Below are 23,577 nucleotides of genomic sequence, written 5' to 3'. Positions count from 1 at the left end.
CCTGTGTTTTATGACAGAAACTAAAGAGCTGCTGTTCTGTTGTGTGGCTGCTGCATTTTCCTGTAACTCTCTGAGGTTAGGGGGTAACCCTGACCTACACTTTGGAAATATGGAAAAATGCATTTGTGGATAGGTGAAGTATTTCTTAAAAGCTACAACTACAGCTTGAGGTTCAGGCTGAGATCTTCTGGTGACCTAAACCTGGATCTACTCCTTTAAATGAATTTGCACTTGTGTTTCCAAACAGAGACAGAAGAGCTGTGAGGCTAAAATGCTAAACGGGCTGTTTGGCCCTTTGTACAACATGCTTCATTCACTCACTCACACTGACGGATGAACCACAGAGGACGTTTGTCATGTGGGCAGGCATCAAACCAACAACCTTCCAACTGCTCTTCCTCCTCAGCTGCAGCCAGTTTGACCAGTATGCCTAAAATTCCCCAAATATAAACCAGCTCAAGCTTCTAGCATCACTTTTGCATCACTCCTTTAAAACTGCCAAAGAAAGTTCATAACAGAAGCTTTAGAGCGTTTTCTTTTCTCCCTTTGTGTTTTTTAAAATCCTGTAAAACCCTTAAAACCAGTTAGTGCAGCTCCTCTGCCACAGTAACACGTTCTCCTTTGTTGTGTTGTTCTTACACCGTCCAGTGTTTCAGCCTTCAGTGCTCACACTCACTTATTTTGTGTGAGGGACGTTCTAGTGCTGCAGAATCAGAGCGGTGGTCTCTCGCAGTCTTTGGACCCTTTAGCTGCTCTCAGTGTCTCATCTCCTCCAGACTTTTGGGGGGACAAAGAGAGAGTTAGAGTTCCCCCTCCCAGAAACAGCAAACCCTTTCGTTTGTATCAAAGCTTTGCCTCACCCCTGCTGACACCCCTGAATTATTCACTTAGAGGAAAGGATAAACAAAGCTTGCTAGCTACAGTTGTTCTATTGATTTCTCTGAGCAACATCACAGATAACAAAAAGAGGGCTGGAGGAGAGAATCTCGGCTGCTGCCATCTCTCATGCTCCTTAAAAATAAATAAATCTGTAAATAAATCAATAACGTGGAGTTTTTCTTCGGAGAAAACAGCCCGCGTCCCGTTTCACAGGAACGCGAGTAATGCATTCATAAATATTTGTTGTTATTTAGGCAGCAAGAGCACATGTGAGCATCTCCCCTGTAGGAGCGGCCTTTCTTACCTGTGGGTTCGACTAAAATTGCCAATTGTTGGGATAATTTGGTGTTTAGAGCGAGGCTGAGGGGGCCGGCCAAGTAAACAATGCTGGCTGTAGGCCAATAACTGGCAGCAGCCCTCTGATGAGAAACAGGCAGATCTTTTCTTCAGCGTTTCTCTCTGGCCCTTCTGCACTGGCACTTCAAAATAAAAGCCCACCTTGTTACTTAAATCTCTCTCGTGCACGGAGTTACTGGGATCGTTAATTTTAGGATCACCTTCATATGCACTCCTGTGTTTGTGATCCTGCAGGATCCTTAAATTCCCCCTTTTTCTCCACTTAATGTTTGGCAAATTAAAGGCATGTGAGATCATTGTAATTTGGCAGGTGTTCCCTCACACCCCGTCTAATCGTCAAAGGGCTTGTCCATGCATTTGCTACCCCTGCCCCACAGCACACTACTATGGCATCTAAATGCTATTTGACCCCCACTGACGAAAACTGCAGTGTCTGAGGGATTTTTTCAGCTGTGGGTGGTCAGTGGATAACGTGTGACAGGTGGCCTTAACCTGTGTGGACTTCCTAAACTGGCTGCAACGAGGAGCTTCAATGGCGTGGGAAATGTGCCGAGTGAGTCCTGATGCGATCGTGCTAGCAAAACCAAGATAAAGCCCTCACATGCACAAAAACACTCGCAGCAGAGCAGAACCAGCAGCCTTGAACGAAATGGTCCGTACTTCAGTCTAATGAGGATGGCTCACACCAACCAACTCTAACCACGCAGTTTTCTGATTCTCTGTCCTGTATAGTGTCTGTAAGAGAGAAAACAGCTGCTCGGGCTTTGATACAAACCTCACATATAGATGCAGACATACACCTACAGGATTCACATCGTCTTCCAACTGAAGGATGAATAACAGGGTCTGAGTTAGTATGAATGAAAGGTTTGTTAACGTGGGGCTAAAGTCAGTGGGCGTTGGGAATGGCAGGAGGAATCATTCAGTTTCTAAGGTAATGATGATCTTTGTCACTGAGTGATAGTTTTCCTCAGTTTCCTTTTCCTTCTGTAAGTTAGCTGATGTTCAAACTTCTCTTCATGCTAACCTGCAACGAAAAACAAAGTAAATGCGGCCTGGCTTTGGTACAAGACTAACTACTAAAATACATGTTTGGCTGTCGTGCATTCCTCCTACAAAACACTTGAGCTAACAAGCTGCTGTACTTTAGCACTTAACCAGTGTTGATGGTAACAACCAGTCACACCATGTCAGCTGTTCACAGATGGCCGACCAGTTTACTGTCTGTCGTAACTGGTTCTGTGTAAGTCACGTGGTGATTGTTAGATTTTCTAAGCTGCAGTTAAACTAGTTTTCATGTGCTTTGAATACAGACATGTGAAACTGTTACGATCCACCCAGTCACCACTCGGGGGCATCTCAGCCACAAACTAAAGTTGTTATGTTTCAGCTCACTTACGTGCATTTTGGCCTTTTAGCCTTTTTTCCGTTATAAGATTTCACTCGGAGCATGCCACCAGCAGGTGTAAGTGTATCCTGGAAGGCTCTGTGCTCACTTGGTGGATGAAATTGAAATCACTGCATGCTATGAATCAGTATGACTCTGCTACATTATATAATGGGCCCCCCCTGCCTGCAGGTATATACTTGAGCGTTAACAACCCAGCCTTTCAGGAGCTCTCCAGTCATGTAGCCCTTATAAGGGCCTCCAGCACAGACCTGTCTCATCATCCCTCCATCCATGTCCTCCCCTAACCCCCTTCTGGTCTGGATCTGCTCTCGACCTGCCCCACTTTCCTTCCTGCTCCTACTTCTCACTGCTGTTTCTGTATAAACAAGTGGAGTCTGACCAAAACATTCAAAGCCCAGTCTACACTCCTCCACCATTAACCCCCTATTGTACTTCTGCTTCTGCGTCCACAGATTAAGTTGGTCAAGTCAAATATGTCTGTTTTAGGGGAGAAGACGTTTAAATAGCTGCTAAAGATTACCACGCTGTGGTGGGTGAAAAGGTGAAGCTGATCACGAGGAACAGTGTTAAAGTCATGAACCTGGTTTGTGATGAAATGAGGGAGAAAGGCACCAGAACAACAGAGAGAGAAATTCTTCTCTTGCTGGTGTCAGGCAAAGCTGTAATATGTCTTATTCAAACAGGAGGTGCGCCGCTACATCATAGTCTTGGACGGAGCTGCAAGCATATGTGTGTGTTGTGTGTTCCAGGAGACTCCCACTTGGCAGTGTGCAAGAGGAGGTGGAGGATGGGTGGGGAGGGATTTGGACGGGACAGGTGACAGGGAGACATAGAGGAGATGGCGAGGGGTTCCAAAAATGTGTTGGACTGCCGTCTTAGTGGAATCAAGCTCGTGGCAGCGTTTCTTTATTGTGGCTACAGAAACCAAACCAAGTCTTCACCTGACAAGATGTCGATGACTTCACCTCCACAGACAAAACCCAGACTCTCCACGATCCTGAGCGCTGGGCATTTTTTTTAAGTAATGCAAACATGTTTGTTCTTGTTTCTCCGTTTAGCAGAAGCAGCACAGACACGGACGGATCAGCTGTTGTCCTGGAGAGTTGGGGTGGATTTACCTTTTATGTGCCACATCTGTACTCTATCAGTTAACCACGTATCTAAGTGCACCTCCCACTTGCCAGATCATCCTTGCTCCTGTAAGGTCCCGGCTTACTTTCAACTGTAAACACAAAGTCCACACGCTGAAAGAGTGACAGGTATCAGGTGCTCCTCCATGCCATGTGCATATGAGTGTGTCCAGGATTAGGCGCACCCCCCACAGGCTTCAGAGGCTGTGTTTGGGCAGGATGAAGCCTTGTGTAGAGTCTATTGGTGACAGCTTCTTCCTCACACACACACACACAGCTTCATGCGCGCTCCCCAGGTGCAGTGGTGCGGGCCAGTGTGTGGGATTAGCTGGTATGCTCTGGCACTCTCCTCTGGTAATCCCTCTAATTTGTTAACAGGGCACAGAGACAGGGACACACACACACACAGCTTGCTGCAGCAGTTTGTTTTGGATTGCATCTCACCCCCTCATTTTGACTACAGGACCACTTGTCATGTGGCGAGAGGGACGGAGCATCTCGTCTTTGTCCTCTTCTTTCTCTCACTGCTGCTCCACTTCCCTAATGAGCTAAATGCATTCTAATTTGGCTGTGATGAGCTAAGCCTTCCTTTAACATCCCAAGAATGTCAAAGCCCCCTCCCTCCCACCCCCTCCTTGATTTGTCATGAGTGCACGGCTTGTATACACATTTGTGTGCGCACACCTTGCACAACCATAATCCTTTGTTGGCTGGATAACGTGCAGAGAAGATGGGGTAATGCTAAAGTTCAGCACATGCTGAGACAGAGTGAGGGAACAGAGAGCAGCAGTGTCTAAATAATGTTGATTCTGGATGTCGATGAACTTTGTTCCAACTGTCAGGTTGGACTTTTGAGGTGTTGCTTTTTAAGCAAAACACGGCTCCTCCAGCTACTGACAGCAGTGACTGCAGTAATCTCATGTAGTATTTGGGAAAAACAACCCAGCTATTGAGAGCTGAGTACAGTCTTTGAAACAGTGATACAGTAAAAGTCATGGTTTGCCTCTTCAAATATACATACGTGTCACTTTTACGTTTGGGCCTTTCGTCCACACGTACATGGCGTTGTCGATCACTGAAAACTGTGATTTTAAAAACTGTTTTTACGTTTACGTGTGGACGAGGAAAACAGAGATTTACTCACGTAACGTCAAAGGTGTGTTATTGTTTACATGAGATTCATTTCTACAATAGAAGAAGAGAAAATATTGTTGCTGTTAATCTATCGGCAGTTTTTACACACATATACACACAGTTACTGGAGTCAGAGTGAACTTCACAGACGTTCTCACAACGTCGGTTTTAAATAAATTAAATTTTTAAAAAATTTTATGTATGTACCCTGTATGCATTTGATTTATTCCTAAGTTCCTGAGACAGCCAAATACTGTCTTTTGTTATTAACATTTGAAATGTAACACGAAATTAGCTGCTTTTCCAGAAAAACACAAACTTTTCAGAAGTACTTCAGGTTTTGTGAGGGTACAAAACCCTGTTTAGCCGTTCCCTCCCAGGCTTCTGATTGGCCAACATTTTGTTTTTAGCGTTTACATGTGGACGGAGATATTTTTCCAAAACTGCACGTGTGGACGGGATTAAAAAAAAAACGGAAACGGAAAATCTCAGTTTTCAAAAACACCCGTGTACGTGAGGACGTAGCCAAAGTGTTGTTACTGAAAACAGTTGGTTATAAGCAGCTCGTACAAATAAGCTGAGAAAATAGTTTCTGAGAGTCTCCAAAGAAAATGACGTTTTTATCACCAGTTCATGAACTAAGGCTATCACTTATTATGAAATTAGCACAAAATCCAAACCAAGCACTAAACTTTCCATTTAGTGTTTCACTTTGGACAAATCAAATCACCCGGCTGAGCGTGTAGGCTGACAGCAGGAAGAGCTTAGACTTTGGGTCTTTAGCCACCAGCATCTGTGGTGAGTCAGTCCAACAAATCACTAAAGGTTGATGCTGGAGAAAAGAACAGGTCCTCATATTTGCACAGCTAAAGTGATTTGATTACAGCTGCTGCTGTGGTGTTGTTGTGATTGTAGTTATGGACACATGGTGGACGGCGTAAAAAAGCTGCACTCTGCACACGTCATTGAAAACTAGCAGAACACTTTAACTCTGCACCAGATGAACTTGAAACGATCCCATTGGCTGGAGACACACACCACAAATAAACACTTGTTTAGAGAAAAAAGTGTCCTCTACCGTGACAGTGAGGTATGTAGAGTGTCCACACGTGTAAGAGTGGACAAACACGGTGCCTGATTTGCTTTGCTGCCATGCTATGATAGTGAATCGGCCGTGCAGGAGGAGAGCTCTGTGTGTGAGGTCAGGGGGCACCATGGAAGAATAATAACGCAGCTTAAGTATGCAAAAAAATGTCAGGAAACTTTTTACAAGTGGGACAAAAGGCCAAGAGGAGAACATGCACACACAGATGTACACACAGAGTCCCTGCGCTCCCGACTCGTCACAGCTTTCGTGCTTTTTGGTGTGGAAAAGCCTCACAAAGGTAAAACAAACGTGTTAAACGGCTGCTTAACCTCGTGAAGTTAAAATCAACCAGGTTGTTCTAAACTGTCGGGTCAGAGTTCGTGGTTGGATTTGGTCGATGTGTTATTTTGTTCCTGTTAACACGTAAACGGAAAGCTTTTAAGAGAAATCAAAATGTCTGGACCTTTATTGAAATGGCACATTTTCTGCTGCTGAGCAGCGTGTGGCTCGAATAAACCCATGTTTAGGTGTTGAACGTTCAAACATGATGGCAAAGAAGACACCGGGAGGACGATATCTTTATAATGGAACAAACGGTGTTTTTTCCTGATGATGGTTTAAGTAAACTAGCTAAAGATGATGAATCACACTTTATGAAGGGAGCTTTTCCCCTCAGATCAGCCTTCTTTGTTCTTCTTTTTAGAGTATTGCAGAAATTGCTATTGCAACGAATAACATTAGGTGTTTGAGTTAGCATGAAGTGAAGTGGAGTGGAAACTTTTAGGCCTAAAATTACTTTATCTTTATTTTTGTAAAGCTGCCTAATTTGCATTAGTTTTATCTATGAGCAAAATGAAGACTGGCCTGACGCTGCATACCAGTCTACTCTATCTTTGTGAAACCTGCCGCGGGTTATTTCAGTCACTCAGTGTGTGTAAATACTTATAAAGCCATATATGCAGGGTGCAGTTTGCAAGAACATCAAAGGCTAGATTTGGTCTTTCACAATAAAACAATAAAGAAACAGCGTGCATTGATTGTTTCTGCTTTGCTGCAGAACATCATCTCTTTCACCCTCATCTGCAAATCTGTGGACAGAATCTTTTGGACTTTGAGCTCTGAAATGTGTTTTACAGCATCGTGGCCCACAGGCTCCAACTTTGAGTGGTGCAGTGAATTAAGTCGAGGATGGGGAAACTCTTTTCACACTGAGCGTGGCTGCTCAATCACTTGCAAAGTCAACAAACTGTGTGTATAAAATTTCTTCAGGAACCTTCAGCGACGTTTCTACCTGTGAGCTGTGAGACAGAAGCCTCGGTGCATAACTGCAGCTCAATAAGCTGAAGTTAGAAGCTACAGATCTCATTTTGTGAGTGATGTAGATTATCCAACGTGCAGTTTAGACTCATAAGGAATGTTTCCAGGACTTTTCTGTCAGGCTCTGAATCCTTTGCGTTTCTACATACATTGAAACAGCGATGCTTGACGGCACAGTGCAAAGTCAGAACGTGATCTCCGAGTCTGCCCTCGTGAGCTCGGAAATTCAATTTGAAATTCAATTTAAAGTCAATTTCTGATTTGAGTATTGTTTGTGCTGCAGTGTAAAAATCAGAGGGTGGGGATAGAAATGTAACCCCACTGAGGATAAAAATAATTTAGCAGAAGCAGGGGTGGGTGGAGCGGGAATTTGCTCCGATCCAGGAATTTTACTTTGATCTTATAAAGTTGCGGGGCGACTGGAGCTGGTATTGCTGACATTTAACTGCAGTTGTAGTAAAATTCATTTGATATTTTTCTCTATATAAGAAAAGCAAAGGAATAGCTGCAGCTTGAGAGGATAGAAAACACTGGAAAGACGAGTCTGACTCTGTGTCGCCATAAAGGAAAAGGATCTTTGTAGGACACAATAATCCTCACAGCCTCGGCTGACACTCACTGCATTTATCGCACACATTTGTGTTGATCCGTGCGTCTGCTTTAATTGTACATCTCTTCCTCCCTCCTTCAACTGTAATAGCTGTGATTTAATTTGGCTATTTAACCTGTAATTCCAGCGATATTTATTGAGGACCGAGGAGGAGAAAATTGGGCCATTAGCCGCCCCCGATGAATACACTGAGATGAAAATGAATGCTGCTAACTGCCAGTTGACCTTTGCACCTTTGCTTTTCTAGACATTCCCACTCTTCCCTTTTTTTTTATTAGCGGCAGCAACAGTAATTACGGCAAATTGAATCATAGTGAAAATTGGAATCTGACAGTAATGAGAGTTTTATACTGTGTGAAAGTGAACCCGGGAAGAGAAATGAAGAAGAGAGATTACTTAAAACGTGGCTGCTGCATATGTGCCGCTGGACACACACACACACAAACCAGACACCATTATCACTGGTTTCAACTGGGAGAATCCTTCCAGTCCAGACGACCCGATCGCTGCGTATTTGTTTGAGAGGAAATAAATCATATTAAAATTCATCTTCCTTACTGCTCATCACACTGGGTCGATGATATTTGGTGTCCGTAGGGTTGTGTCTAATAATGTGACATTATACATACTGAAGGTGTGTGTGTGTGTGAGCCAAACTAAACACAGGCAGAGAGCCAGACTGCACACAGCGTCTTTCGTCTTAGAGTTTATGGACGGATGGGTTTGAATGGAGAGTTTAAGTTGCTTAGTTTTGTCAGCACCTCTGAGGTTTACACATTTAAAGATAATTATTTCTGTTTCCTGTGATCGAAACATGAACTGATCCCAGAGCATATATATGAGCTATTGTTATCTGTCGATTTTAAAACTTACATTAAGGTTTATTGTTCATTTATTTCAACAAACAAGTCACATATTTGATGCAGCTGCCACTACTGCACAGTAAGGCCAATGGCCAACAGTGGCTCTGATGTAATAGTACACTTTCCTGCTTTTGACCTCATTTGGTCATTTTTGAAAGAAAATGGCACATTGGCCTACATCGCGTGATTAAACATCTGATCACAAATAAAGCAAAGCTGCAAGTTAGCTCAGCAGGCGACTCAAACTGCACCATCACTCGTCCAATCTGATGAACGATGAGTTGCATCATTTCCAGGGGGGATATTTGGGATCACTCCCCAATTTTATTTGTAGCATATCTGCAGAGACAGGCTGGGAGCCTGGATACCAAACTGCAGCTGTAATTATTTCATCATGAATCATTTCAAATCACTAAAATAAAGCCAGTTCAGACAGGAAACACTAACATCCCTCGTCCTCGTCACATCACAGAGCAAACACACCCTCTCGATCTGGAAGTCTATTTAAGCCACAAAAGATGCTATTTTGTCCTGTGATGTGTCAGTGCTGCTGTTGCCCCGCATCTCTGCGGTGAGAGCAGTCAGAGGATTTTCACACAGTTTTTGCTTTTGTCTGGCAGCTGAAGAGGGCATTTGAACAGCAGGAGCACATTAAGGTAGTGTTGTCTTGGCAGATGGACACTGAACAGTGAGACGTAAAACCAGCAAAGTCGAGTTAAATAACAGCAAAGTAAGCAAACGTTATTTTTTTACATGGCAACATAATTCAGCTAAGTTAAAGTTTATCTGTCATGGAAAATAATCTATTCTATAAAGGACAAAACTAGGTGCTCAAAATGAACTACTATAACCTTTACTGAAGCACGCGGCCCACACTTACAGTAAACAGACGTACAGTGGGTCGTAACTCAAGCCGCGTGTGCGCGTTCGACACAAACACACAGGCACAGTGTATCTGTGCAGATGCTGAGGAGGGGAGTGTGTTTTCTCATCCCCTCCATAAAGCACGGCCCTCTGCATTCTACCAAATAAAGTGATGAGCAGCTCCCTCGCTCTCCCTCGCTCGTTCTGTTTTTTCATATGGAAATAGGAAATAATGGGGTGATTAAATAGAGTCGTATATTAAAGTACAGCTGACATTAGAATTAGCATAATGTGCTCTCGCCTCAGGCTGCATACTTTATTTGCCATCTGCGTTAGACTCCTTTCCCCTGGGAGGGCGCGCGCACACACACACACACACACACACACACACACACACACACACACACACACACACACACACACACACACTTCCCCCAAGCAAAAACCATGACCCGCTCCCTCCACTGCGGCCAGAGTGAAATGGCGCGTTCTCTATTACTCGCTCCCTGTTTCGTTTGCTCACGCACACACGCACAGACACACACACATTCCAATGACTTCTGTCAGCAGAAGAGAAGGGGGTCAAGCTAACAGAGACGGTGGGGTTGGAGGTGGTGGTGGTTTTTTTTTTGAGTGTTAAGGGTCTTAAGATTCACTTAAGATTCAGCACTAAAACAGCTTGTGTGTGTGTCTGTGTGTGTGCATGTGTGTGTGTCTGTGAGAGAAACTTGCCAACAAAAGCTGAGACACGGGGAGCTGTTATTTTTATTGTGTGTGTGTCTGTGTGTGTGTGTGCGTGCGGTCTGCTATAATTAAGTCAAAAGGCTATACAGGACTGTGGAGCTAAACAGCTGTTCCACCTCTAGCCACTTAACGCACACACACACACATGCACACACACAATCTTTTGCAAGCAAGAGATGGTGAGCAGTATTTTTCTTTAATATAAATGAATAAATTAATGATTAAATTGATGAATTCTAACAAAGCATTATTTTCTTTCTGTAGATTTTTATAAAAAAAAAAAGATTAAATATTGTGTGTGTTTCACAGAAATTTTAAAAATGTAGACTAATAATACATTTCATACATTCCTAAAATATATATTTTTAAACAGGCAAATAGAGAAAACTGTATTTATACTGGAGAAATGTGAAATGAAAAAATATTAGCTTCTCTGTGACGTCTGATAAAAACACATCTACATTAGAACCAGTATTTATATATATGTGTGTGTGCGTCTGTGTGATTTAGTGCGTGTGTCTTTGGCTGCCAAAAAGAGTCATGGCCATGTATACACACACACACACACACACACACACACACACACACACACACACACACACACACACACACACACACACACACACAAATAAGGCTAACAGGGCAACAATTAGAGCAGCATATGTTTTGCCCAGTATCTGAAATGAGTGTACTAGGTCAACACTTCACTGAATACAAGAACAAGCGTATAATTACCATTATCTCTGTGTGTGTTTATACTTGTGTGTAAGGTTTGCTGTTTGGATTTAGTTATATGGCACATCAGTGGTTCTTTAATATTTGAAACTCAAATCTGTTAAAAAATTAAAAAACAAGGTTTCTTCTGAAAATCTGCTGATTTTAACGTGTGTGTTTCTTTTTTGTGGTTTTCTGTCATTATTTTTTTCACTTAATTTCTGCTGCATGACTGACAGATTTGTCATTCTGCTAACACTTATAATAAATATAAGTAATGAATTATACAACTTCACCTACTTTATCAATTTACCATTTATTAACTATGATTATTATAAAATTATTTTAAGAAAAAGTGTTATCATCAGCTATCGCTGCCTCTTGGTTGTTGCCCAGCTACACAGTCAATACATAAGGTTCAGCCCTAAATAGGGTTTAACAAATCTTGGACTGCTCAGTGTTACAGGAAATCACAACGTAGTGTTTTCTGCTCCACGTTATAAAACACTGAGGATTTAGATTAGTTTATTCAGATAAACACATGATTTTATTTTTCTGTCTATGAGTATTCTTGTCCTAACTAATATGACTTTAGCCAATTTATTTCTGTCATCCTTGGAGAAAATCATCTAGCCTGCTTACACACATAACGGTTTATCTATCAAACACACAGCAGCCACATATAGTACACTGTAATAGCAGTTGTTAGTGAGAGAGTCCCTGGACTAAGGGAGCACCTCTTGGTACATGGATTGAGTGTGTGCTGATCTAATGTGACTGTGGAAATGCACTTGTCAAAACATGATTAGTATTAGAATTTATGTGACAAGCTGAGTACCCATAGTCTTTGCAGCTAGTAGCAGTCCGAAGCAGAATATAAAACACTCCAGCACCTCACTGCCTTCCAGCCAAGAAAATTTTACACAACGCGGACACGTTTTTAAAAAGTTATTGTTAAAATCAATTAAAATCATGAATGAGGTCACATTAATGTAGCCTATCTCACAGAAAAGAATCTGTGCTCACATATTTAATTTATTGTTTCTGTGTGTGTTGCAGGTGGAAGAGATGAGCCCTCAAGCTATACATGTACCACCTGTAAGCAACCCTTTCCCAGCGCCTGGTTCCTGCTGCAGCATGCCCAGAACACCCACGGCATTCGCATTTACCTGGAGTCCAGCCCCTCCAGCGCAACCCTCACCCCACGCCTCACTATGCCTCCACCCATTGGCAACGACTCCATCCCACAGTCCCCCCTCACCAACTTTCTAGGGGATAACAACCCTTTCCACCTACTGAGGATGACAGCACCCCTGCTCCGTGAACCTCCTCCAGGCTTTGTAGAGAATCGTCTCCCCAGTACGCCTCCATTTGTCACTCCACCTCCCCGCCATCACCTGGACCCCCATCGCCTGGAACGCCTTAGTGCAGAGGAAATGGGCCTCATCTCCCAGCACCCCAGTGCCTTTGAAAGGGTGATGCGGCTAACACCTATGGCCATGGAGTCCCAGTCTATGGACTTCTCCAGGCGGTTACGAGAGTTAGCAGGGAACACTAACAGCACCACACCACCATTATCACCCAACAGGCCTAACCCTATGCATCGACTACTAAACCCTAATCCCTTCCAGCCTGGGCCAAAATCGCCATTTCTGAGCACTCCTCCATTGCCACCAATGCCCCCAAACAGCACCACCCCTCCCCAGACGCAGAACAAGATCAAGTCCTGTGAGTTCTGTGGTAAAACCTTCAAGTTTCAGAGCAACTTGGTGGTACATCGGCGCAGCCATACTGGAGAAAAACCATACAAGTGCCAGTTGTGTGACCACGCTTGCTCTCAGGCAAGCAAGCTGAAGCGCCACATGAAGACCCACATGCACAAGGCTGGATCCCTGACGGGGCGTTCAGATGATGGCTTATCCACCACGAGCTCCCCAGAACCAGGCACCAGTGACGTGCCAGGTGAGGGCATGAAAAACCGTGATGCTGATTTCCAGGGGGAAGGCAACGAGGAGGAAGAAGAGGAGGAAGAGGAAGAGGAGCTTGAGAATGAGAGTCGACCAGAATCAAATTTCAGCATGGAGTCTGAGTTCTACCGGAACAGGGAGAATGGTTCTAAACCTCTGTCAGAGGAGAAGTCGTCCCTTGGCCTTGAGAAGATAGTGGAAGGTGGGGGGCTCAATTCTATACAGCAGTACAATAATTTGATAGTTGACAATCGTAAACGGATGCCCTTCTCTAAGAGAGCCCTGGATGGCCAACGGGATACTGGAGATGAGGATTCAGTGGCTGGGGAAATAGATGACCACCAACAGGAGAGGACAACCATTAATGGCCGGAACTGTGGCTCCGGTGATTCTTTCTCAGGTCTGTTCCCCCGTAAGCCCACCCCCATTACCAGCCCAACCCTGTCCAACTCATCAAATAAGAGGATCAAGATAGAAAAGGACTTGGACATTCCCCCTGTACCCCACATTCCTTCTGAGAATGTGTACTCCCAGTGGTTGGTTGGCTATGCTGCCTCACGCCACTTCATCAAAGACCCTTTTCTAGGCTTCAGTGACTCCAGACAATCGCCCTTTGCCACCTCCTCTGAGCACTCTTCAGAGAATGGCAGCCTGCGCTTCTCAACCCCTCCAGGTGACTTGCTAGATGGGGGTTTGTCTGGCCGCAGCGGCACCGCCAGTGGGGGCAGCACACCTCATCTAGGTGGTGGCCCTGGTCCAGGTCGACCTAGTTCCAAGGACAGCAGGAGGTGCGACACCTGCGAGTACTGTGGTAAGGTGTTCAAGAACTGTAGCAACCTGACGGTGCATCGGCGTAGTCACACTGGTGAAAGGCCCTACAAGTGTGAGCTGTGCAACTATGCCTGTGCCCAGAGCTCCAAGCTCACGCGCCACATGAAGACACATGGCCAGCTTGGTAAGGAGGTCTATCGCTGTGACATTTGCCAAATGCCCTTCAGCGTGTACAGCACCCTGGAGAAACATATGAAAAAGTGGCATGGAGAACATTTGATGACCAGTGAGGTCAAACTTGAACAAACAGAGAGGGCCTAAAGCTAATTCCCTGTTTCCGTACTCTTTGACTTCAAAATAACAAAAAGGGGTAGCTGGATACTTTTTTTATAAGATATTAATTTTGGGTTAATTTTAATTGTGTCTTTGATTAAATAAACTGCCAACTGAGAAAAAAAAAGCGTGAAAACAGAGATCAACTGAAGCTGTCTAAACTGCCTTATGTGGCATTCGTTTTTAAACAATCCGTCAGTTGAGTTATAAAATATATGGAGCCTTTAACTGTGCAATAATTTCTGTATTTATTGGATTTTGTATTTTGGCATGTGCAGGTACATTTTTATTAGAATTTTTTTTATTGTTTTCTTTTCATTACTGTTTTTTTTAAACCCACGTGATATCCTGAGAGTTCCTTAGAGGACACAAATCCATTTTCTCTCTTTTTTTTTTGGCCACTTCTTGTAGGAAATTGTATATTAAACTAAATGTGTAATTTCTTGAAAAGCTGAATCAATCTTAAATTTGAAAGTGGTGTTAACTGAGAATGCTAGAATTAGTCTATTTTATGTGATACGCGAACAACAATCCTTTGGCATTGTAGCATGAACTGACTGTAAAACATGTCAATATAATTGGATATATAGCACCGAGTGTCATATTTGACGATAAATGTAAAATGAAAGAGGATCCCAAGGTTCGTAAACCCGTCTCCTCATGAAAACACCCTAACCAGCCGCAAGAAGCTGATGATAGGTAAGGCAGCTGCTGACTGGTACATAGTGCCGAGCTCCGACAACGCTACAACATCTTTCCCTTTGTTTTGTGTTAATACCATCTCATCTACATTCATACACCCATGCACTCTTTTGCATGAAGCCATATGATCTGTGTTATTTATTAGGAGAGAGCACGAAGCCATGACGAGTATGCGTAGCAAGAAATAGAACAATGAGACCGAGAGAACACAGGGACATCTCAGGGTAAACTGTACTACTTTCCTTTATTTACCTGTTCACTCCTGTGTTGCCCCGTGGCAAACAACTTGCAAAGCATTTATTTCATCATAGGTTGTAATCGTTAGAGACAGTTTTACCCCTCACGTGGCTAAAGTTTTAGCCTTAACATCCACCAGCTCACAAGTGTCCTCTTTAATCTTATGATTAGGTTCAATTCTTCCACGTTGTATGGAATCTGTATGTATTTGGCACACATGGATGGCAATCTTGTGATGGAAGGGTCATTAAGAAATTTACATTTAGATTTGCATAAGCAAAAATTACATAGAGACAGTGCACGTGAATCCTAAACAGGTCACTGGCAACCTAGTGGATGTTAAGACCTCAAAGTTTTATTTCTAAAATAATAAAAATAATAATAATAGCCAGGTCCCTATGCATTTTGTGCTAAAATACATGACAATTTGTTGAACTTGCATTAGTAGTAAATTTGGACTTATTGCATTCTAGTGCTTGTACAGTTTGATTGATGAAGCCACCTCTCTAGAAATTTAAATTATTGATTGTTAGTTGAGTGCTGAAATAATAAAATTAATTTATCAGTTTGCCTCATGTCCTGTTGTTATTTTAAAAACCATGAATCAGTTTTCTTTAAGCCCTTTTCACCTTCATAATGGCACTTTTGTCAGTGTACGAACTCGCAGCTCTGAACAACAGACGCACACGTACAGAAATGTACTAAAGGGCCTGGAGCTTGGGATCACCTGGTACTAAAGTGCCCAAGGTTGCTAGGCTTGTCTTTCCCAATGTTGGCACTGTAAATTAAGAATAATAATAATTTATTTGGGACAGTTTTTGTACTGCCGTTCAAATTGACATGAGTGTGCCTTGACCAATGACCTTCCTATTTATTATCTTTGACAAATGCAACATTTGTTATGAAGTAACAAATTAAACGAAAGCTAAAACGTATCAACTTTACTGTGTAATGTGACCGTTAAACAGAAAAATCTAAATTAATACAAACGTAACAATGCTGAGTTTACAATGACGAGTACCCAGCACAACATCAATGTGTCTGTGTGTGTATATATGTATTCATATGTACATATAAAGGCACAAACCTATATAGAGAGTTATATGAAACGAGTCTGTCCCTCAACAGAAAAGTCAAGAAGAGGACAAAAAGCCACACAAAGAGTTAGGGAAGAGACTGGACAAAAATCAGGAAAAGCAGTAACTAAGAAGATCAGAATTTAGTGCACTCTGTCTTAAAATAAGTTTACAGTATTGATACAAGGGTAAAAATAATATGTGTGTGTATGTGAGTTTGAAACATTTCTTTCAGGTTTGCTTTGAAACTTTCTCTGAATGCCAAAGTGGCAACGTGTACATTGTTTTTCCTTTCTTGTGTTCTTTTTTCTTTTGGTGATGGGGTTTTAGTATATAAATATATATGAATATATATTACATTTTTGTTGTTTACTGTAAAAGTATACCAGTATTTGTAATATTGGAGAATGCCTGGGCATTTTACAAGACTATAAAAAGGTTGTTTTTTTTATTCTTTTTACGTTACAGTCCAGTTTAAATTGTGGGTCTCTTAAACTGTTTTTGTCACTGTAATTGTAAAAGTCTTCAATTTTAGTAACTTTTATTCTGCCTTGGGTGTAATTAAATTAAAAAATTATAAAATAAATGAATTAAAAAAATACTGAGCTGTAACACACTTGGATTTGACAGTAGGGTGGTGAGGGTGGAGGGTGGGTCCCATTTTTTTCAGGAAAAAACACACTGAGAATCCTGACTTGTATCTATTTTTCTTCTTCTGGAACGGAGTATTCTTCATGGATGGTTTGAAATACATGTGTAGGCACTTGCTGTCATTCCTACGGAGCTTGTCTTTTAAAAAAACAAACTGAAAAAAAAAACCTTGTAGACTATGTGCATCCTTTGTGAATAGGGTACTGTGAGTACCTCAAGATGTGTTGATCTTATATGGGGATGCAGAGGGGCCGGTTCGTTTAATGACACATCCCAATCCAACGACGGGCTGTCACAGCCTGTTTCTCCTCTCGCTGTGTGGGACAAACAGAACCTGATGAATTTGTACTGTTGTAATGAATCATGTTGTACAGAATGGGATCAAATAAAGGTTGTTAAGCAGCCTTTTTGCGACAAAAACACACACTGACGTTTTGTTTACTGCTCCATTGGTTGTACATAGTTTTTTATGATGACGCTGTTTTTCATTTTCTTTGACTTTTTGTGATTTCTAACTGGCACTGGCAGTGAATTCCCTGTGTTTTGGGGAAGAGGGTGGACGTGGCTGTTCTGTTTGACCTTTGTGACCTCCATGTCAGTTTTCAGGCACACGCCTCCCACGTTGATATTTCTCGGCATGAGAACAGAGCACAAATACAAGCTGTTACGTTTCTTTATCCTTTGGTTGTTTGTCTCAGTTTGTTCTTTGAGCTGGTTAAACACAAAGTGACCACAGGAAAAAGTCAAACAAATAACAAAAACACCAACAGAACAACACAATGAAGTCATCAGCCTCTCATGCATTCTTAACTAATTTACTAAAGCTAACATTGAGTGTAAATTACAACTACGCACAATTAGCACTGCAGCAGTGGACCACAGAAACCACAATCCCAGGAACACAGCCAGCGAGCACAGCGCTAAAGCAAACGCTTGGATGTGATAGCACACATTTCCTGTATTCACAATCAATCAAAAATGCCATACTGGCAGCTTTCCACATGTTTGTGCTGAAACACACTGATAAATATAGTTCTGAAAATACAACACAGAATGAAGTGAGACGCTGTCACTGTTGGTATGTAATAATGTTTGAAAGCAGAGGGGAGGGGCTTATTTGGAGTAGGGTTGTAATGCTGTTTTCAAAGTTCCTTTATTTAAATACACAAACTCAAAGGCTGCTGTTACATCGCTGAGGTCCGGCCTGTGGATGCCATTGGCTGATTACAGTAAACGTGACTTTCAGACTTCCTCTGTCTGCTTCTGCTTTTTTAATCAAGACCACTGAAACCAGTCAACTCATCAAAGTTTGTTTGTTTGCTATTTTCCACACGGAGTCATTATTGAATATTTAAAATGTAATTATACAACATGATAAAAAATAATGTCAGTGCAACTCATAAATAACTTTAATATTTTACCTAATTTAATCAAGTGTTAAACAATGTACTTTATTACTCTGTCGACATGATTACACTGGACGAACACAGCATATAAAATAGTATTTTAAATGAATAATAACGTATTTAAAAATGAACTGAAAATTATGTAAATAATGAAAAATGATGATATCATAAATAACTGTACAGTTATAGACTCTCATCTCATTTCAGTCTCTTTTCAGTTTAATTTGACAAAACACACACACACACACACACACACACACACACACACACACACACACACACCAACTGAAAGCAGAGGCGCTCTGATTTATTTTTTTGGACCAAGATAATCAATAAGTAAAAATCGTATATTGTGATTTTGTCTAGTTTTGTTGTCAAGTGTAATTTTTTGCATCTGTAGTTAAAACTACAGTGGAAACAGTACACACAGGCCTTCACAGATAAACTATACATACATACAACATTTTAAGCACTACATTTATTTATCAAGAAAGTGGACAAAACATATACCTTATTGATAATATGATAATATAAACAGAATCACTGAACGTGGGAGCATACTTCAATCCCCATTTTAATTACTACAAGTACACCTTCAGTGAAAATATAACATCCAGTTTATTCATCGAATTTGACAATAACCATATTTTCTCTTGCTGCCACACAAGAGGTGGCACTGCTACCTCTTAAAATGTTGAACCCTGTAATCAATCACAGAGGCTCAATATGTTTCAGATATGACAGTGAACAAATGACAAGTCAGAGTAATTAAATTGCATTCAAAGACACAGAGGAAGTGTTGTTTTTCTAATAAAAGAAGCGCAAACCAGACAAGAGGAGATCGTTTTGTTGTTTCCGTCTCTCAAAGCCCTGCACTCCTGCGACTGTGAGTGGCAGCGTTTACAATGAAAATACAAAAATCTACACGATAGCTGCTAAGATAATACATGTGTGCATCAGCCTCTCCATCTTCTTAGAAAGGCAACACACGGGGAAAATCAGTCCCTAAAATGAGGTCATTAATTCTCTCATCACCTGCTTCAAAATTTTTACATTTTCCCTCTTATTTTGATTTAATTTCTTCTTTCCAATTCCACAGCAGAGAAGAGGGTGAAAAAGAAATCCAGACCCACAATTAGACCGAGGGAGGTAGGAATGCGGCGTTGGACAGACCCAAGCGAGTTGTGATTTGGCTTGAGTTTCAAGGCAAATGGGTAATTAAGGCTTTTCCCTGGCCGGCCTGCACTTTGAAGTCCCCTACAGGGGGGATTATCCCAGCCAAGAGAAAGACAGTGAAAGCAAAGTAATGAGACCCAATAAGAGGGGAAGAAACGGAGAAAAGGAAGGAGTGAAGGCTTGCTGAGGAAAGAGATTAAAAATCTAATCATTCATTTTAACACAGGCATGCATTGCAGGCAAAATAATGCCTAAATTCCAAGGCCTCCCAAGCAAACATTGAACAATCGTGATTTAATTAATGGTTTAATTGACATAAAATTAATCGAAGATGATCGAGTGGAGATTACGGAGATATCTGTGTTTGATGTGAATAGTTTGTCTCTGGAACATCTGGTCGGAAAGAAAAGCAGAAACTTTTTTGACAAAATGTGACTAACACACACACACACACACACGCGCGCACGCACACACACACACACACACACACACACACACACATATTTACTGTTTTTCAATTGTTCCTTGCATCGTAGTATATCGGCTCTCTTAACATCTAGCAGGTCATTGGCATGGTTACATTTGGCTTTGATGTAGCCACATAGGAACACAAAGTAGAAAATGTTACATTTATTCTAATTTGACAGTTTTTTCCATTTACAATGAAAATACAATAAATAAATGTGGAGGATCTTAACCAAGCCTTACCTCTAGCCCTAGATGGGTCTGGTGAATGTTAAGAGGATATTATGTTATCACAAATCCTAACAACTGGGATACACTATTGTTTTAATTTGAGTTAACGAGTGTTCTGCTGGACTACAAAACTACAGACCAGGCTGCTCCCCTCTCTGCTATTATCAACCCCTTAACCTGCTTTTAGAACTACCTAAAAGTGTGTGAGCAGTGGGGGGGGATTAAGGCAGACAGACACCTCTGGTTATTCCGAGGGATGGAATTATTTCAAGACCCTGACTGGCTGTCAGCACACGCAGCGCCTCCTCCCTTCTCGTTATAAAAAAGCAACTTCAAATGACTTAAGCTGCTGGTCGTCAGCACCAAAGCCACACTGTTGACAGGTACAGTAGGGTCTTAAGCCTTTAAGATCAACGGTGCTATTCTCCCTGACAAAATCCCCCCGAGGGCTCCTCCCTGATTGGATGGCAGAGGAATGAAGCATGGAAGTAGAGAGGTGTGGCGGAGACTGAAAAAGAAGGGTCAGATGAGAAGGTGCGAGGAAAGGGGCAGAGAACCTGGGGCCATCTGCTTAATTATGGCAGAGGTTTAATAGCCAATCGAGGAGGATTCTCTCAATGTGTCTGCTAATTATTAACATTATCATTCAGCGGCCTCATCCCTTGTCCAATCGGTTGTCGTGCCTATTTCACGGCTCTTTCCAAAAACACGGCTATCTGTGCCACACTTTCACTGTCAGTTTCTGCCCTCGAGACTTTTCCCAGATTCACAAATAAGAGGAAGAAGCACCGCTGCCTCATCTTCACGTTGCAAACCTAGGAAGAGAAGTTAGCTAATTGTTAGCTACGTGCTTTATACGTGCAGTGACTTGACTCAGCGTGTTGCTGCAGTCATTTGTTTCTTATTGTATCTGTGCATTGTTCCGACACAAAGCCTTACATCGCTGTCTCTGAAATAAATAAATCTTAGTGACAAAGGAGAAGCTATCGATTTATTTCAGCTCACAATCACAGCCACTTAGGTGATTACCCAGATAGTGTGTCATTATCTGACTGAATCAAATCTCCATATGTGGGAAAACCAGCTAAATGTGATGAGGATTTATGCTCTGTAACATCTTATATATTTGAGTCCTTGTTCTGTTCTGAATGCTAGGAAAGTGATCGGCAGGGTGACTTCTTTAAGAAAAAATGGCAGAGAAGGAAAAAGAGGGAGTTAGTGCTGCAAGTCCTGAAGGCGCAGTATAAGAGGTGCACTGTGTCTTTTTGATATTCAGATTTGCCTGCCTACACACAGCATTATGACACATTTGGATGATCGCATTGTAGGATTAACGGGCCTGCCTTGTCATTTTCAACAACAATGCCACGATTTAGGGATGCTATTTCACACACGGCGCTCCGCATTAACGCTGGCCCAAAGATTTACATAAATCTTTGTCTTAAGATGAAAGCAAAGAGGGGCTTGAGACAATGAAGTTAAGCTTTAGAAATGAGAGATGAGAGGAAGGAGAGCCGTCACCAGGCGTCGGTGGCGGAGGGAAGGAGGGAGGAAAGTTTGAGGATAAATCAACCAGTAGTTATGTTGATTTGGCGAAGACTGTGCCTCTTCCCATTCTAGTTGGTGTCCATGTGGTAGAAATAGAAATAGGAAATTAGCATTTCCATATCTAAAAAGGGGTCAAAAGGAGGTTAGATAAATGGAGGTGAAGGTGATGAATGTGTGTGATTTAGTGTTGTGTCCCTGAATGAAAGCCTTCTTCTTCCACATAGGAACTCTGTCTTTTAACCCCCCTCCCCTCGCTCCTTCTGTCCTCTAATCTCCTGGCCTGCAGCAGTCACTGGAAAAAAGTAGCCTAGATTGTTGCGCCTCCCCCCTTCTCCTTGATTGGATTCATCCTGGCTGATTGAGAATCTGCTTACATTAAAGCCAGTGAGAAAAGCGATAGGATCAGATAGATCTGACCACTGAAGGCAATTTTTTTCCCTTTGAAATTCAGAGGAGGTTCTGGTGGTGGGGAAGGATGGGGACCAGATTATGGGGCAAGTGAGACAGTGACAGAGAGGTGAAGCATGAGTGACGCTATCAGCTGCATTATCGCTGTGCTCCAACCTTGTTTCATTGCCTTTATTTCACAGACTGGCCCTGTTGAAGCTTTTCAGGAAAAATACGAGCAGGGGGTGAGCCAGTGTTCTCTGAACCGTATACACACTGACAGTAAATGATCATTATCATATCAAATACAAGAATATATGTGGAGGAGGTACATTATAATTTAGACAAGCAATGTAACAACGCAGCTGCAAAACATATGAAATCCACACGTTTGGTTATCTTAGTGGAAGTGGAAGCTGTAAAAGCCTTTAATGTTTTAGATACATAAATATATACCTGGTGGTTCAGCAGCTGATTTAACCAAAAAAATCTGTGAGATAGATTTTATTGGTAAGTGAAGACTGATGTAAAAATATTTGATCACGTCTGGAGGAAGCCATGCTTTCCCATTATTCACTGTCACAGTGACAACGCAGTCAAGGCCAGCACGCACACACATACAGATGGACACACCTTCCCATGTCAGCCGCGTCCCTCCTTTTCTGTTTTCAAGCCCATCTGTCTCCTTTAGATTGCTTCTCTCTGTCATTCGGCATTATTTCTCTCTCACTCTTCCTCTATCTTTCCTAATCGCTCTTGGTCATCTCCATTTTTCCTGCCTCATTCTCAGTGTGGTAGACATCCTCTCTCCTTACCCATACCCCAACACCCCCAGTTCTACTCTATGTCCTCCTTACAGACCCCCACTTCTATCCCCCTTTCATGTGATAATAAAATACACTAATGGAGCTGGAGTGACGTACCACCTTGAACCAGCAGGGAGGTTATTTACATCATGGAAGCGGGCTGGTGGCAATTGTGATGGGCTGCCTCGATCAGTCAGCCATGACAGGGTAGGCGAGACTCATCTGATAACGGAGAGAGTGAGGAAGCTGAGGAATGGAGGCGAGCTGATGTTCTGGAATCTTTTCTCTTGTTCGGTTGAGTCTTTTCATGCCCCTCTTTATTTTCTCCTTTGTCACCTTCCCTTCATGTTACTCTTACCTCGACTTTTTTTTCCATCATGTCTTTTTGTCTCACATTCTCTCCTGCGCATCTTCCTCCTCACATTTCTTCTTTATATTTCCTGTACATACTATAAAGTTTATGGAGCTGAAATTTCTCCAGGTAGACACCTAACCCTAAACAGGTCACTCATGCATGTTAAGAGAATAATAAAATAGTCTCTTTGGACGCCTGGAGCACTATTTTCCCTTTTTGCGCCTTGTTATTTTAGATATATATCCAAATGGACTCAACTTTGATCTCCAGAGTCCTGTGCTTGAGTTCATCCTGCCTATTGGCCTTGACAGAATCAGTGTCCGATGTTGGGTCATGTCAAATGACTTGACTACAAC

General features: G+C 42.2%; 1 protein-coding gene across 1 annotated transcript in view; it reads left to right on the top strand.

The window, feature by feature from the left end:
- The window catches only part of bcl11ba (BCL11 transcription factor B a), a 36,078-nt gene extending 19,289 nt beyond the window's left edge, over positions 1-16,789 (top strand). The window contains exon 3 of the mRNA XM_080870612.1: positions 12,170-16,789. Coding sequence (XP_080726738.1) covers positions 12,170-14,169 — 2,000 coding nt within the window. The 3' untranslated portion in view covers positions 14,170-16,789. The remainder of the gene's footprint in view (positions 1-12,169) is intronic.
- The last annotated feature ends 6,788 nt before the right edge of the window (positions 16,790-23,577 follow it).

The sequence above is a fragment of the Rhamphochromis sp. 'chilingali' genome, assembly GCF_963969265.1.
Source record: "Rhamphochromis sp. 'chilingali' genome assembly, chromosome: 21".
NCBI classification, from domain to species: Eukaryota; Metazoa; Chordata; class Actinopteri; order Cichliformes; family Cichlidae; genus Rhamphochromis; species Rhamphochromis sp. 'chilingali'.
Note: the sequence above shows the minus strand (reverse complement) of the source record. Positions and strands in the feature narration are given on the sequence as shown.